Source organism: Puntigrus tetrazona, chromosome 16 (genome assembly GCF_018831695.1).
Source record: "Puntigrus tetrazona isolate hp1 chromosome 16, ASM1883169v1, whole genome shotgun sequence".
Classification (NCBI taxonomy): Eukaryota; Metazoa; Chordata; class Actinopteri; order Cypriniformes; family Cyprinidae; genus Puntigrus; species Puntigrus tetrazona.
This window is the reverse complement of record NC_056714.1, coordinates 11,809,106-11,823,688: the sequence shown is the minus strand read 5'-3', so window position 1 is coordinate 11,823,688 and position 14,583 is coordinate 11,809,106. Positions and strand designations below refer to the sequence as shown.

The window sequence follows — 14,583 nt, the reverse complement described above, 5'->3', positions numbered from 1 at the left end:
CAATTGTGATATTTCTGCAGTTTACACATTTCTGTTGAACGCCGAACAGTCTGAAACGCTCGTTTAAAAGTTTTTGAACAGTTTCAAAAGAGTCGAATCAAAAAAGCGACTCGTTCACCGACTCGTTCCCTGGTTTAGGACAGACTCCCGTAGAAATTTCTCTTGCCACGTAGTCGCGGCGGCGCAACTTGTAGTTTGGGAAGTTTTATGAGAACTCTGTTGTGCATGAAACATTAGTTCAGCGGTTGGAGAGTGTTAAACTGTTCTCCACATCAAGATGATTCCGGAGTTGTGGACATGCATTTTTTCTGCATTTTTCTTTTACTTGCATGGAGCAAAACTTCCGGAGCCAGAGGTGAAAATAGAAGTTCTATACAAACCTTTCCTTTGTCATCGTAAATCCAAATACGGAGATATTCTTCTGGTTCACTACGATGGCTTTCTGGAGAGTAATGGCACAATGTTTCATTCCAGGTGACATCTAATGAACCATTTAATGCATGTTCATACACTACAAATAAGACTACACACTTCAAGAACAGTTTTTATTTAACCGAACCCTGCCCTTTTGCAATGAGAATGCATTTGTTCATGTCAGAATGTGTTTATTGTTGCTGAATACATTTTTTTTTTTTTTTTAAGTTTAACAGTTATGTTTCTGGTTTCTGACCAGAGCGATCATTTGCTGGTCAGATGCCTTGATCTAAAAACCAGCGTGACCACGTTAGCTGTTAGTTGGTGTGTTGCTAAGTTTAATTTGGACCAGCGAGTGACCATCTTAAACCGTATGTTCCATAACAGCGAACAACTCAAGCTTGGTTTTCCAACAGAGTGTGCATTGTCTCTAGCCTTTAATACTAATGCACATGTCTTATTATTGTCAGCCGCCATCATGGAGACAAAAACCCTGTTTGGTTCACGTTGGGGATCAGCGAGGTGATCAAGGGTTGGGACAAGGGTCTTCAAGGCATGTGTGCGGGGGAGAAGAGGAAACTGACCGTCCCTCCAACTCTTGCATATGGCAAAGAGGGCAAAGGTGTGCCAGCAAGATGCATAAGACATTTGAGGAACTTTGGTTTTCTCCGCTATTGATTGTCTCATTGATGTCTGTCTAAAAATACTCCATACAAATTATAACTTGTCTGTACTGACAATGGCTATGCTGTTCACAGGTAAAATCCCTCCAGAAAGCACCCTGATCTTTGACATTGAGATCGTCGAGATCCGAAATGGGCCTAGATCACACGAGTCTTTTCAGGAAATGGACCTCAATGATGACTGGAAACTTTCCAAAGCGGAGGTATGTCGAAACATTTTTCCTTGTCTAAAGAGCATTCTAAAGAACGTCTTGCGCAATCGAATGGTTGCGTGAACGCTCTTAATGGAACCATCAATGCCTCCGATACATTTCAGGGAGTTATCAGTGTTATTCTGAACACCTTTCTGTTTTAGGTGAAAGAATACCTGCGTAAAGAGTTTGAAAAGCATGGATATGCTGCCAATGACACCCATCATGAAGTAATGGTTGAGGACATCTTCCAAAAAGAAGATGAAGATAATGATGGATTTATATCAGCCCGGGAGTTCACCTACAAACACGATGAGCTATAAATACTTCACACTCCTACATAACAGCATCAGTGTTTGCCTTCAGAGAAATTCCAGTTTCAGTAGTTCTAAACAGGTTTTCGGTTATCTACAGATCATGTCTTTATTATTATTATTTTATACACTGGTGTGTGGTGGTATGACTGAACTTTTATATATTTTTATGTATTCGAAGACACCTTCAATTGCAAAGTGTTGAATTTTGCTCAAAGGGAATGTTTGCTCCCAAAGTGTCTGTGGGTAGAAACATTCAATATTTCAGAACATTTCAGTGTTGATTTTTTTTTTTTTTTTTTTTTTTTTGTAGTATGTGTGTCACTTTTTCCAGATGAATTTTGCTATAATGTTTACAATATGTAGAACATGTCTGTGTCGATTTGTCTTCCTGTGAGTGTCTCACTTGTGAATAAAGTTTATCGGTTTTGTGCTGCTCATCACTTTTGACGTTGTAATTTGATACACCATCACTAGAGGGAGCTCTTCTGTTGTATTATTAATAGGCAAAATTATTCAAAACGATTAGACGCTGAGTTAAAATGTAGCCTTTCATTGACAGATGGCATAGTCATCATCACACACCTACATAATGCAGATGACTACGGTGTGGTGTGTAGGGCCTATTATATTTTGCATACAACATCATACATTGAGTCACACTCAACAGCATTCCATTCATACTATGACATACACGGTTACATAAACTGTTGTAAAATGTGCGTATGTTTACATTTTCATTTTAGTTTGCTCCTGTAGATCTCAAATCATTTTAGATAAAACCTCGAAACCACGCAGCAACATTTAGCAGGCAATGTAAATAAAACCAAACCGTCCCCCAAACAGAACTGAGAAGGTAAAATTTACATCATATCTTGGATGTCCTTCATCTAAAAATAAGTTTCCTTTAAAAAAAAAAAATCCCTTTTTTTAATAAATAAGAGACTTTTCTGGGAATTGCCAAACAATAAATAGGCTCGCTACTTGCATCTACAGAGGAAAATGTCTTCCTTTTTGTAGGCAAATAACTGAAAAATTCATATGAATCTCGTCTCTAAGATCCTTTGATCAGCAGAGGCAAATCCCAGGTGTCGTTAGAGTCAATCGCTGAAACTCGGCGCCACCGAATGATGCATTTCTTCGTAACATCCTCTCTAACACTGCAAGCGCACGACGCAACCAGACACAATCAAAATCTTGACGGACGGACGGACTTCTCAAGATTCCCTCCACGATTCCAGAAGACGCGTCGCGCGCTTGCGGCGTAAACGGCTTCGTTTACGTAAACGGCTCGGCTACTTTGCCGCAGCCACGTTTTTGTCATAAAAGTTGTTCTCGGGCATGGTGACCCGCACTCTTCGTTTCTCCTTAAAACGGCCAGACCGCGAAACTGTCAAATGTCTCCGGCACGTGTGCTCGTTGAAGGAAGGCTCCAGCTGAGAGTCGTCGTACGTCTCGTCGCTGATCAGATTGCCGTTCTTGTTGTCGCTGCCAGTTTGTTTCACCGACGTCGAATTTCCAAATTCCTGCTGGGTTTCTTTAAAATGGTTCTTGTTTTTTCCAGTCAGGTTTTTCCACCAGGAGTATCTGTCTGCCATTCTAATTCATCAATTTCCACTGAAAATGCATTAAGTTTATATATTTTAATTTTTTATATACAATATATTTTAATTACTAATAAGTTTGTTTGTTTATTAATCAATCCATCGATCTATATAGACAGTTTAACTCGTCATACTTTAAACGTTCCCTCAGAAACACTCACCTCAGCTTCAGGTGTGTTATCCTTAGCCAGATAATGGCAGTCAAGTCTTTCTGTTTCTTTTAAGAAAACATCCAGCAGAACAACCTTGTGGCTTTTCTGTCTGTATCTTCTCTCACAACATCACACAGCGCCGCATCTCTCCGTCTAAACTATAAGGAGTGATGAATTCATTCATTTATAGTTCACCTGTCGCTCATATACGCCCTCCTTGCTCTCTCTCATTGGTCTGTTGAGCTGCTGCAGCTACCCTCAGGAAGCTGGTTTCAGGTTCTCACTTCACCTGTGATTTGGTGAAAAAGTCACTTTGGGGCATATACCGTCTCAGCTGTCTGATACTAAAACAATGCTGCCGTTCACACCCCTGAGTTTAGAACGAGAAAACCAAGCTTAGAGAAAACCAACGCCTATAAAGAGAGGACCAAGCATCAATTACGGCAACATATTTCACATACTGCAAATGTGAGGTGTTGCAGCTTTAAGTAATTATACGCAAACTGCATTCAGAAGTTCATTCCGTCTGCCACTGAGATGAGAATCGAGCTTTAGAGCAACCAGATTTACATAATTTAATAAATCAGCATTTGATAAATTACAGTTATAATAATTACAATCGTTCACAGAGTTATCTTCAAAGAAACTGTAAAAAGGTATTTTATCAAATAAACAATCTGAAGGAAATTCGAAGCAAGGTGAGGGTACCATACGTGGACCTTTTTTTTTTTTTTTTTTTTTTTTTTTTCAAGGTGAGTAACTGATTTCACCTCAGGAGTCCAAGATGAACGCAATACGCATCATTCTGTTTAGCAAAATCGTTGAAATGGGACCAAGTCCAAGGAGGAAGGAACAAGCACTAAATAAAAGCTCACAGAACCATTTTGTCCATTCACAGGGTGTTGACGTTGATCGCTTAATTGCTGTCAGGGTGAACAAAATGTAATTTAAAGAAAGCATGGGTTAACCACAGAATAATTAACAACAGGTGGACAAAATATTAACTATTTACACTCCATGTAAAATTAAAAAGTGCTTTACACGTGATCTTAACTGTATTGCCTTTATAGCACACATACATTTACCAACATCATGACCAAAAAAAAAAAGGTACTGTAATTTGATTTAAAGGAATCCACCCTCGAGCCATTCTAGATTGTGTAATCAGAACAGATCTAGAGAAACACCTTTCATCCATTGCAGTGAATGGGTGCCGTCAGAATGAGAGTTCAAAAAGCTGATAAATACATTACAATAATCCACAAAACTTCAGTTTTTTTTGTTAAATTGTTTTTTCTTCACAATATGTAAGATGTTGGACTGGAGTCACGCAGATTACTTTGTTTTATTGTGGTGTCTTTTGAGCTGTTTGAAGTCTTAATCTGACGGCACCCATTCACTGCAGAGGGTCAGTTGGTGTGCAGAATATGTAATGCTAAGTTTTCTGGTAATTTAGGGTGAACTACTCCTTTAAACTAGATGCTCATCAGTAATAATTGATTCTGTTTTCACCATAGATGTTCATCTACTCCATGCTTAGCAGTATTTGTTTGGAGAATTGAAACACATTGAGTGAAATGTGCACATAAGCCCAAATTCCGTTTGCAAAAGAGAAAACATAACATTGAATTACATGGCAGGCTGCTTTTTAAAATGTACACGCTTTTTTAAGTCTTTAAACGAGGTCTTCATTTCAGCAGTTTAAAACAAGATGTCCTCATGCTCGATCAGGAGCTGAACTATCAGTTTCTGGTATCTCATGTCGTTGAGAGTGGTGAGTGTGTTCAGGTCCGGGGGCCGCATGAGCGTTGGGCCAAAAACGATTCCTAGATTCTCCGAGTTCATGTAATTGTCCTTTTCGTACATGGTGACCCTGACGAATAGAGAAAAGATGTGGAAAAAACTCCTCAGACGATACGATTTTGATGATAAACATGCAGGTAAGCGATACACTTTCCACGGATGGGGAAATGTGGCAAAGCTGGCTTGGCAAGTCAGAGGTAAAGCACATATCCCTGAGGATTATTGTGTAGGTTTTTTTAGCTCCCAAAGTGCACAGAGCTAAAGTGCCGTATTGTGTTTCCTGCTTCCTTCTAATCAGTCTTATACGTTTTATATTGCAGAGTGACAGGAAGTAAAATCACTCTTTAAAGCCGCAGGGAGAACGCTTAAATGGAACAAAAACCTGAAAACCCAACGGCTCAGTGAGGCAGAGCCATGTATTGAACTATGGGACTTGCACCTAAGGGAGTAATATAGCAAATGTGTGTGGAAATTCAATACATTTGCCGTTTTACCTCTTCAGGTGCGTCATCAGGTGCCGCAGGGTCTCATAGTGGGCCGGAGGAAGTTGGAGAAGACCATCATGAACAGCCTCCAGTCTAGAATCAGGGTCTGTAATTTCTGTCAACATAAAGTGTAAGAAAATGTAAGAAAATGTACAGAATTATGCTAAGTCTGCTCAAACTTGGCACTATTTGACACACTTTACTGATGTTATAGCACGTACAGTCCAAAACCTGAGACAAAATTGCGAAAACTAAGTTTTGTATTATTATTATACTTATTATGACATTTTCAAGTCACACAACTATTTAAAGGTTTGTAGATTTAAAACCTTTTTTTAAACGTTTGCTCTTATGCTCAACACAGCCGCATTTATTTGATTAAATGTTCAGTATAATAAAGTACAAATGTACATTTTTATTAGAATTTAAAACAACACATTTCTGTTTTAGTATATAAAAAATACTTTGATGGCAAAGCTGAATTTTCAACAGCCATTATTCCAGACGTCACCCGATCCTTCAAAATGAATTCTAATTTGCTTAGTATTTTTATGGAAAGATTTTTTTTTTTTCAGGATTCTTGATTAATAGAATGTTCAAAAGAACAGCATTTATTTAAAATGGAATACTTTTGTAACATTATGAATGTTTTCATCGCTTTTGATCAATTCAATCACAGTGACCTCAACATTTTTAATGTCACTGTCAAATTAGACTGGACTGCTCGATAAAAAATTGACTGACTTATTTATTTTGCATTAATTGGTTCATTCATTTATTAAAAAATATGAACTGATTGTCAGTAATCAATTCATTCATTCTACCAGAATGAAAGGGTAATTAACGACAAGATTAAAGTAGTCCAAAAAAACAACGATCATCAAAACAGAAGGTTTCTATTTAATTATAACACATACAATTGATATTTTAGAATTAATATATACTTATAGTCTCTTACTGGCTGCTTGAATAAATTTGGAGTAGACCTCATATGTGATAACTGGAATGGGCAGATCTCGCAAATAAAGCTTCAGAGCTCCGGTAATTATATTGATGTCTGGGTAGATATTGGCACTGATGTCCGCTTTCTCACCATCTGCAAACGAGAATCAGTTATCTGTTATGATGAGTAACAGATTAATCACTATAGCGTACCAACAATGCATTGTTTTGAATGGAAAAGCATGGGTTTTTCCATCCAGGCTGCATGTTGATAAAAATAACAGTGATATAAAGGATTAGGAGTTCATTCAAGCATGCAAGCAATCGTGAAGACACCCATTTGTTAGTTGAGGAACAAACGGTTATTCTAAACCTCTACGAACCTCTATCGAAGGCCAGCCGGACGTCTTCTATGTGTTCTGTGAAGCCTGACACTCTATACAGACCCTCCGATTTCAGACCTGGAAGAAGCAGAAGTAACGCACATTTACTTCAGCTACACAATCAGCGCATTTGGAGGTAAACATGTAAATTAGCATCGATCAAACTGGGACTGCAAATAACCAGTCAGATAATCAATTCATTTAATTATGTGGAAACTGTTACAAAATTTAGAGGACAAAAGCAATGACCCCAAAACATAAGGATCTAAAACTACGATAGCAGCTATATAATTTGTTGCATAAAGATATTTTATACTATTAAAGTAAAGGAAAAAAAGTATTTGAAACAGTTTTTGTAAATTGTCATTTATATATATATATATATATATATATATATATATATATATATATATATATATATATTATACATACTTTTAATCAAAACAAATGATATATATATATATATATATATATATATATATATATATATATATATATATAATTTTTTTTTCTTTTCCATTTTAATTTAGTTTAAAAGTAAAAGTATATTTTAGTATTCAGTTGTGAAATGTTTTTAGTCTTCTAGTCACACTTGAAAGAAAAATACATATTACAACACGAATACATATTCATATTATGTATCGTATTTCTCTCTATAGTAAGAAACTGCTGAAACAAAAAGTTAATTTATTTAAGTTTTTTTCTCTCAAATATAGCATGCCAGTTTGCTAATATCACCTAATTTCTCAGAGAATGCTCTCTTTAATAGAAGGCTTCACCCAATAAGTCAAAATCTGGGAACGTTGGCCTTCTCTGCCTGTAGTTTTATCTTAGGATTCTTCTTTTTGCACATCTTGATACACGACATGGAGTCTCCAGGGCAGAGGGCAGCTAGCTGTGAGACGGCGGCAGTCACTGACTGTGTGCCTTACTGAAAGCCACAGGTGCCAGAGAAGTGTCAGAAGAAATCTCACAGCACTCAGTACCTCTGTGCTCGATCTCTTTGATACACATGTCCAGAACCATCGGCCGTGGCGTGTTGTGGGCTTTGACCAGCGTGGTCAGATCGCAGCTGAAGACCTTCTTGATCCTGCGGAGGTCCGGCTGACAGTCACTGGGCACGAGTTTGGAGCACTGTTTGTGCACGTTCAGCCCACAGTCTGCAAGAGAAACGGGTCAAAAGGTTAGAAGACTATGATGAAGAGTCTCCAAAAGAATGGAGACCCAAAGTGTGTGTGTCTAGGGATCTTATGAACGGTGTATCTTTTAAGTGTATGTGGAGAAACAGGTGTGTGTCAGTCAAACTGGGTGGTACAATATCAGTCATTTTCTGTCGTGTGTCACTCTGAGAGCATGACCCCGCGTGACTCTGGGTGTGTTTGCCAGTGGGTCTACATACATACACGTACGTGTGCAGGGGCCTCTTGTCATGTGCGTGATGGACATCTGCTTAATTACCAAAAAACTATTCAGTCTAGCCTGAATTTTGTGTTCAACTGTCTGGCACATATTTTGTTAATTTGAATCAGGAATCTGTGACCGTATAGTTCAAATAAAAAAAAAATATGTTTGTTTATTTGCTTTTTAGCAGCACACTAAAGCTCAATTTGTTAGCAGTACGTAATGCATAGCTATCATGAAAAAAACTAAAACTAAACTAAAAATCCACTGAGTGTTTTACCATTAAAGGACATGCATTAAATAAAATAAAATAAAATAATATAATGTGTAACAGAAATAATAAAAATTAAAGCATTTTTATTTCTAGAATTATTAAATCTTTTTTTATATATTTTTATTTACAGCTGCCAATAAATATTTTTCATTGTATACTTAATAACTTTTTGTATTTAAATAGTTGAAACTATAACAATAATGACAAAAGCCATATAATAATAATTAAATGCCAAAAACACAATGTAATTTAACTAGAATTTTAACGAAAACAAAACTAATTAGAAATACGAATAAAAACTGTAATATCGCCTTAATGATACTTGAACCCAAACTATTTCTTCAATGTGTAAATTCAAAATGTACCGACAATTGTCATTGTTTCATGTCAGAAACTGCCTGAACAAACGTTAACACATAAAACATTGCTATAAAATGTCACCTTTTTCCATATTACAGGTGTTTGCTCATACTCTTGATATTTGAAAAAATATTAAAATTAAATGTCAGCATGTAATGTACCCCGAGCAAATAGTATAACAGACTTTAGATATCTCAAATTATGTATAGCGTAGGGATAGGGACAGGACCAGAACATCATTAAAAGGGTACATAAGAGAGTAAGCATCCACCTAGCAACCATCCAGAACACCTTAGCAACCATGTAGCACTGCTCTGAGAACCACACACAACACTCAAGTGTCTGCGGCAGTGTTTGCATTTCACGCAGCTCTCACATTTTCTTCAGATAATGTCAAAGTCTACCGCATTTGAAAGAGATTCGTTTGCAAAATTCTCCCTATACGTAACAATCAGAGCAAGTTAGGTTTTATTTCATTTAAGCGGTAAGAATCCCGGTTGGATACTGTGCGTGTGTGTACTGTAATAGTGAGGCCTGTCTCTCTGTGTGTCTCCGGTGGCATGCCTATGCTGTCCCACCGTTCCTCATCTTCGGCAATACCATTAAATCACACTCTCTGTCAGTTTTACTACCTGCCCGACCCCTCCTTCACATCTTTAGGCCACCGGGAAAAAAAAAAAAACTGAAGAAGACAAAAAGAAAACACTCTGTGTTCCTCCGTATGGGCCTAGGGACACATCAACTGTGCTCTAATTCTCAATGTGTCTGATGACACTGGCTCGCCCCGGGGCCCGAGTGAAAGAAGAGAGGCTCCTGTGTGAAAACAAAAAGCTTGAATAATGACCCGAATGGATGAGACCATTTACAGTGCGAAAGACCAACAGTAAAGCCTTGTGACTGGACTGAGTTTGTGAACAGAGTGTTTTGGGAAAGTGCTGTCAAACAATAACCAGTTCCACGTTAACGTGAGATCCGAGCAAACCTGTAATCATGGAATTAAGGTGCATTTGTTTATTTAGGTCACGTTTATGATCCTCCTGAGTCGAAAATGGTCAGCTAGGATTTACTACGGTAGTTATTTTTGCATTTGATTTCAAGCTGTCTTTTGCGTCTCAAAATAATGGAAAACAAAACAAAGCAACACAAAAGTAAGCAAAGCAAAACAAAACAAAACAAAAATACAACGTATAACACAACACAATAAAATTAGTGCTGTCAAACAATTAAACATGATTAATCGCATCCAAAATAAAAGTTTTCATTATATATGTATGCGTACTGTGTATTTATTAGATAAATTCACACAAATACAGTATATATACAGTATATCATATTTTGGACATATTTACATTTATATATATATATATATATATATATATATATATATATATATATATATATAAGTATAAATATATTTAATATATAAACATAAGACAGTATACACACATATTTTAAAAACATATATATTTTTTTGGAACGCAATTCATTGGAAACATTGTATATTTTTAACAAAGTTGTATGTGGGTCAAAGACGTCAAGATGTCAAGACGTCAAGTGATTTTTTTGCCAACAGAAAGAAAACTGAAGTGCCTATTTTTAAGGTTTCAAAGGTGTTTTAGGAGAATAAAATGTCATAATTTGGTTGAAAATATTCTCTTGCTTATTCTGAATTGTACATATTAAAATATATGAAAAAATAAGAAAGCACAGTAATATTTATTATGTTTTAAATGGGCAAAAATGTAGTAAATAAGGGAAAACAAAAACTAAATTTCAACTTTTAATTTTGGGGTTTATTTGAAATTATTATTATTTTTTTAAATCCATAGCTCACCCAAAAAAGCAAACAAAGTATCTTCATTTGTATTCCACTCTCATATATATACAACATACAATTCTCAAAAGTATTTAAAGGCAGAATTAGTAACCTGGATTCATTCTCCTGGACTAAACTTACACCCTACAAAAATGTTTAGTTTGCGATGCATAATTTAATAATTTAAAAGAACTGAAGCTTATCGTAAATCTATCGTATAAGAGATATGCATCACTTGTACATAACCAATTAAGTGTCATACTTTGTGTGTGTGTGTGTGTGTGTGTGTGGATATATGCATCTGTTTATGTATGTTTATCTGTGTGATTTGAAGTGTAGCCTGATGCATTTGGCATTAACACAAGGAGACGTCCTGGTTAGCCTGGGTGTGCCTCTCTCACAGTACTCTATAGTGTACACAGTGTGTTCCACTATAAATAGTCAACACTCAACAGAAGGCACTCAACTGGTTTGGACCAGGTGTCATTTAGGAATGCAAAATACCCACACATCAGCATACTAGTTAAAACCCTTATTGTCTTATTGTCCCAGGTATCACTTTCAGTATTTAGCCTCGGGTTGGCACCGCACTTTGGAAATGTTCTACAGCCAATTAGGCATTGTTACCAGAACGGCACGAGAAATTATCTGGATCCTAAGAGGCCTTTGGACTGTAATCTGATATGAATAATGCTATATGGCCGGACACTTCATTTGTGCGGGAGGGTTTGTGATTGGTGGAGGGTTACCTGAGCAACGGACGCCCTGGGCGATGAGACCCCACATGAAGTTTGCACAGTATTCACACCAGTGCGGCCCTCTGAAGGTGTGCACCTACACCAAAGGCAAAGCAGTCATTGTGAGTCAAACACACACACACTCACCGCAAAACACACATACGGACATTTTAGGCCGGTGATTCAATCATCTCTGGATATTGAGTTCCAGCTAAAGCTCATAATTAAAGTTCCGCAGAAAATGAATGATTATATTTCCAGAGTATCTCTTACTGTGCCTGACATCTAAGAGAGCGTGCCTCACAGAGACTGGACGAACCTAAAAAGAAAACCACCCGACCAGGCATTCATAGTCCTATGATGAAAGCCTGTTTCCAATGTTTTGTTTTTTTTTAATCACAATTGTGATTTTACATCACCCAATATTTTTTTTTATCAGAACTGCAAGAAGCAAAACAGACTTTATATCTCGCAATTCTGACTTCATAACATATGATTGTGAGTTATTAAGTCAGAACTGTAAAATATACTCTCAATTCTGAGAAAATAGATCAGTATCAGTACCCCCCTTGGACTTCATCAATTGCAATTCTGAGTAAAAAGTCACGACTGCGAAATATAAACTTGCAATTGCGAGAAAAAATTCAGAATTGTGAGATGAAAAGTTGCAAAAAGGCTTCTATTGGCATTATATTATTTTAGATTTTTTTAAATATAATTTTTTAGGTATTGACAAGTATTTTTTTTTTTTTAAGTATTATAAAGTATTTTTACAAGCAAAACTGGCTTAATTTAAAAATTATTTTAGCCTCAGAAAAACACTTTGAACACAAATCACAAAAAATAAACAAACAAGCAAGATAAAATAAAACAAACATAAAACTATTTCATTTCAGTTTGCAACTACATAAAACACAAAACAAAAATAAACAAAATCAAAACTTCAGAAATCGAAAGACATCAAAACCAACACAATGCAATGATTAAACAAGTCCCGTAAGAGGACCAGGAAATGTGACTGAAGTGATTAAAACCTTGTTGTCTGTCATCATGGTACCATCATGGCAAAGTGTTTGTACACTGACTCTTGGGTCATAGCTCCCAAAAATGTATTAAAATTCAGTGTGTTTAGATTAACGTGACGCATGACGTTTGTTGTGGGAAGCGACAGCCAGTGACGAGTGAAGCTGTTGTCTGTAGCTCTGTGAAGCTCTGCAAAACCCTGCAGAGAAGAACTTCAGAAACAAAAGCTAGGGAACTTTGGATAGGAGCGGTTTAAGGGGGTACTGAAACAAATGTAAATAGGCTGGACACCCGGTGAAGTCTCAGCCCTGGTTTTTAAATGAATATTTATGTGAGTCAGATTACAGGATTGCAAAGGGGAAAAATAATGTGTCTGGCTTCTGCTACCAAGCTGCAGAAAGACACACGCAAAGCATGTTCCCATGCACGCCCTTGTGCTGTCAAAACACACAACAAAGACGGACAAAAGAAAAGACGCAACACAGGGTTTTGGAACAAAGCCCAGGTGTATGAATGCTGAAATGTAAATATCATAAAGAGGATACGCTTCATCTCTGTCCAGAAAAACCCAATGGCATTGGAACGTCTATATTCCGGCTGAAATGCCACCTTCATAAGTGGCTGGTTTGCACCCTGCGTAGAGCAGAAACTCTGCATTATCAGATAAACAGAGCAAACATTTGTTCAGTTTTGATTGTTTTTATTTGTTGATTATTAATAATTTATATTTACAATCAATAATAAATATTTCTCTTGTATTTACGTTTTATACACAGCTCGGAATACAGCATTCTGGGATTTCTTTTTTGAAGGATTTGGCCAAAAAAATACATAACTAAATGTCTGTCTTTCTGTCTGTATCTAACTATACACACACACACACACACACACACACACACATAACATATGTCAAACAATTAATCACATCCAAAATAATAATTTTAGAATATGTGTGTTCATTATGTATAGATAAGCACACACATACATGTAAGTATTTGATAAAAAAGCATGTTTATATTAAATATATTTATATAATATAAAGATATAATATGAATTATATGAATATAAATATATGAGTGCAAATACTTGCAAATAATTTTCAAATTATAAACTGTATGTGTGTGTATCTATATATGCATAATAAATATACACCGCATACACACATATTCTGTAAACAAAAACTTTTATTTTGGATGCAATTAAATCACAATTAATTGTCTGTCAGCGGTATCATCTATTTATTGATTACTTTTAGTATTCAAATATTTACTGTGCTTTTTTGATCGATACATTTGTCCGAAACGAAATATCTTTATCTATAATCCAGCATAAATGGCATAGCCTTGGTATGAGGAACACACTAACGATACCTAAAAACACTACTAATACTGAATGTGCTCACTGGGTTTTGGAACGCAGCCTCTGCAGGACCTCTCATGAGGGAGGTGAATAATCCACGATGCTCTTATGATCATGAGAAAGATGTTATAAGGAAACTTCCAAGCGACACGCTGAAGTCAGATGATTGCTTTGTTTTGCTCTTTTGAGGTTTAAAAAGGAAGTCAGATGATGGTACGCCGTGCTGATTCTCAGCCTCAGTTATTTTTCAGAAGCTGTGGGAGAGGCTATTCAGCAGCGAGAGGTTATTGATTTACGAGATCAATCCTATCAGTCAATAGCACCGTTAATGGATTAAAAGCCTAGGCAATTAGGCTCGTATGATAGATTTACGCTTATTGATACGAGGCTCACAGTACGTGTAGCGTGCATTTAAATGCTGTCAGCACGTAAAGATCTGAATGGGACATTAGTTAACATCTGAAAAATCTCACGCTAATGCCAAATATAGAAGTGACTGACTTTGTTAAGAGCACAACCAACATTTCACATTTTGGTGGTTTGGAAAAGAAAAACAAAATTCAAATCTAAACAATTGAGAAATCTCAAACAAATACAATGCACAAGGCTTCACAAAATATCAGTACGCCCAATATCCGCATT

The 14,583-nt window shown here is 36.5% G+C and overlaps 2 protein-coding genes across 2 annotated transcripts in view; one reads left to right on the top strand and one right to left on the bottom strand.

Moving 5' to 3' along the window:
- Window positions 1-137: 137 nt before the first annotated feature.
- fkbp14 (FKBP prolyl isomerase 14) lies at window positions 138-2,902 on the top strand. The gene is made up of 4 exons (XM_043260955.1): window positions 138-474; window positions 885-1,036; window positions 1,173-1,300; window positions 1,453-2,902. Exons 1-4 carry the CDS (start codon window positions 278-280, stop codon window positions 1,609-1,611), a joined length of 636 nt encoding a protein of 211 aa, XP_043116890.1. The 5' UTR covers window positions 138-277; the 3' UTR covers window positions 1,612-2,902.
- Window positions 2,903-3,919: 1,017 nt separating this feature from the next.
- Window positions 3,920-14,583, bottom strand: part of chn2 (chimerin 2) — a 36,563-nt gene continuing 25,899 nt past the window's right edge. The window contains exons 8-13 of the mRNA XM_043260954.1: window positions 11,572-11,656; window positions 7,958-8,131; window positions 6,972-7,049; window positions 6,605-6,742; window positions 5,656-5,761; window positions 3,920-5,231 (exon numbers count right to left, since the gene is read on the bottom strand). Of these exons, the coding sequence (XP_043116889.1) occupies window positions 5,060-5,231; window positions 5,656-5,761; window positions 6,605-6,742; window positions 6,972-7,049; window positions 7,958-8,131; window positions 11,572-11,656 (753 nt within the window). The 3' untranslated portion in view covers window positions 3,920-5,059. The remainder of the gene's footprint in view (window positions 5,232-5,655; window positions 5,762-6,604; window positions 6,743-6,971; window positions 7,050-7,957; window positions 8,132-11,571; window positions 11,657-14,583) is intronic.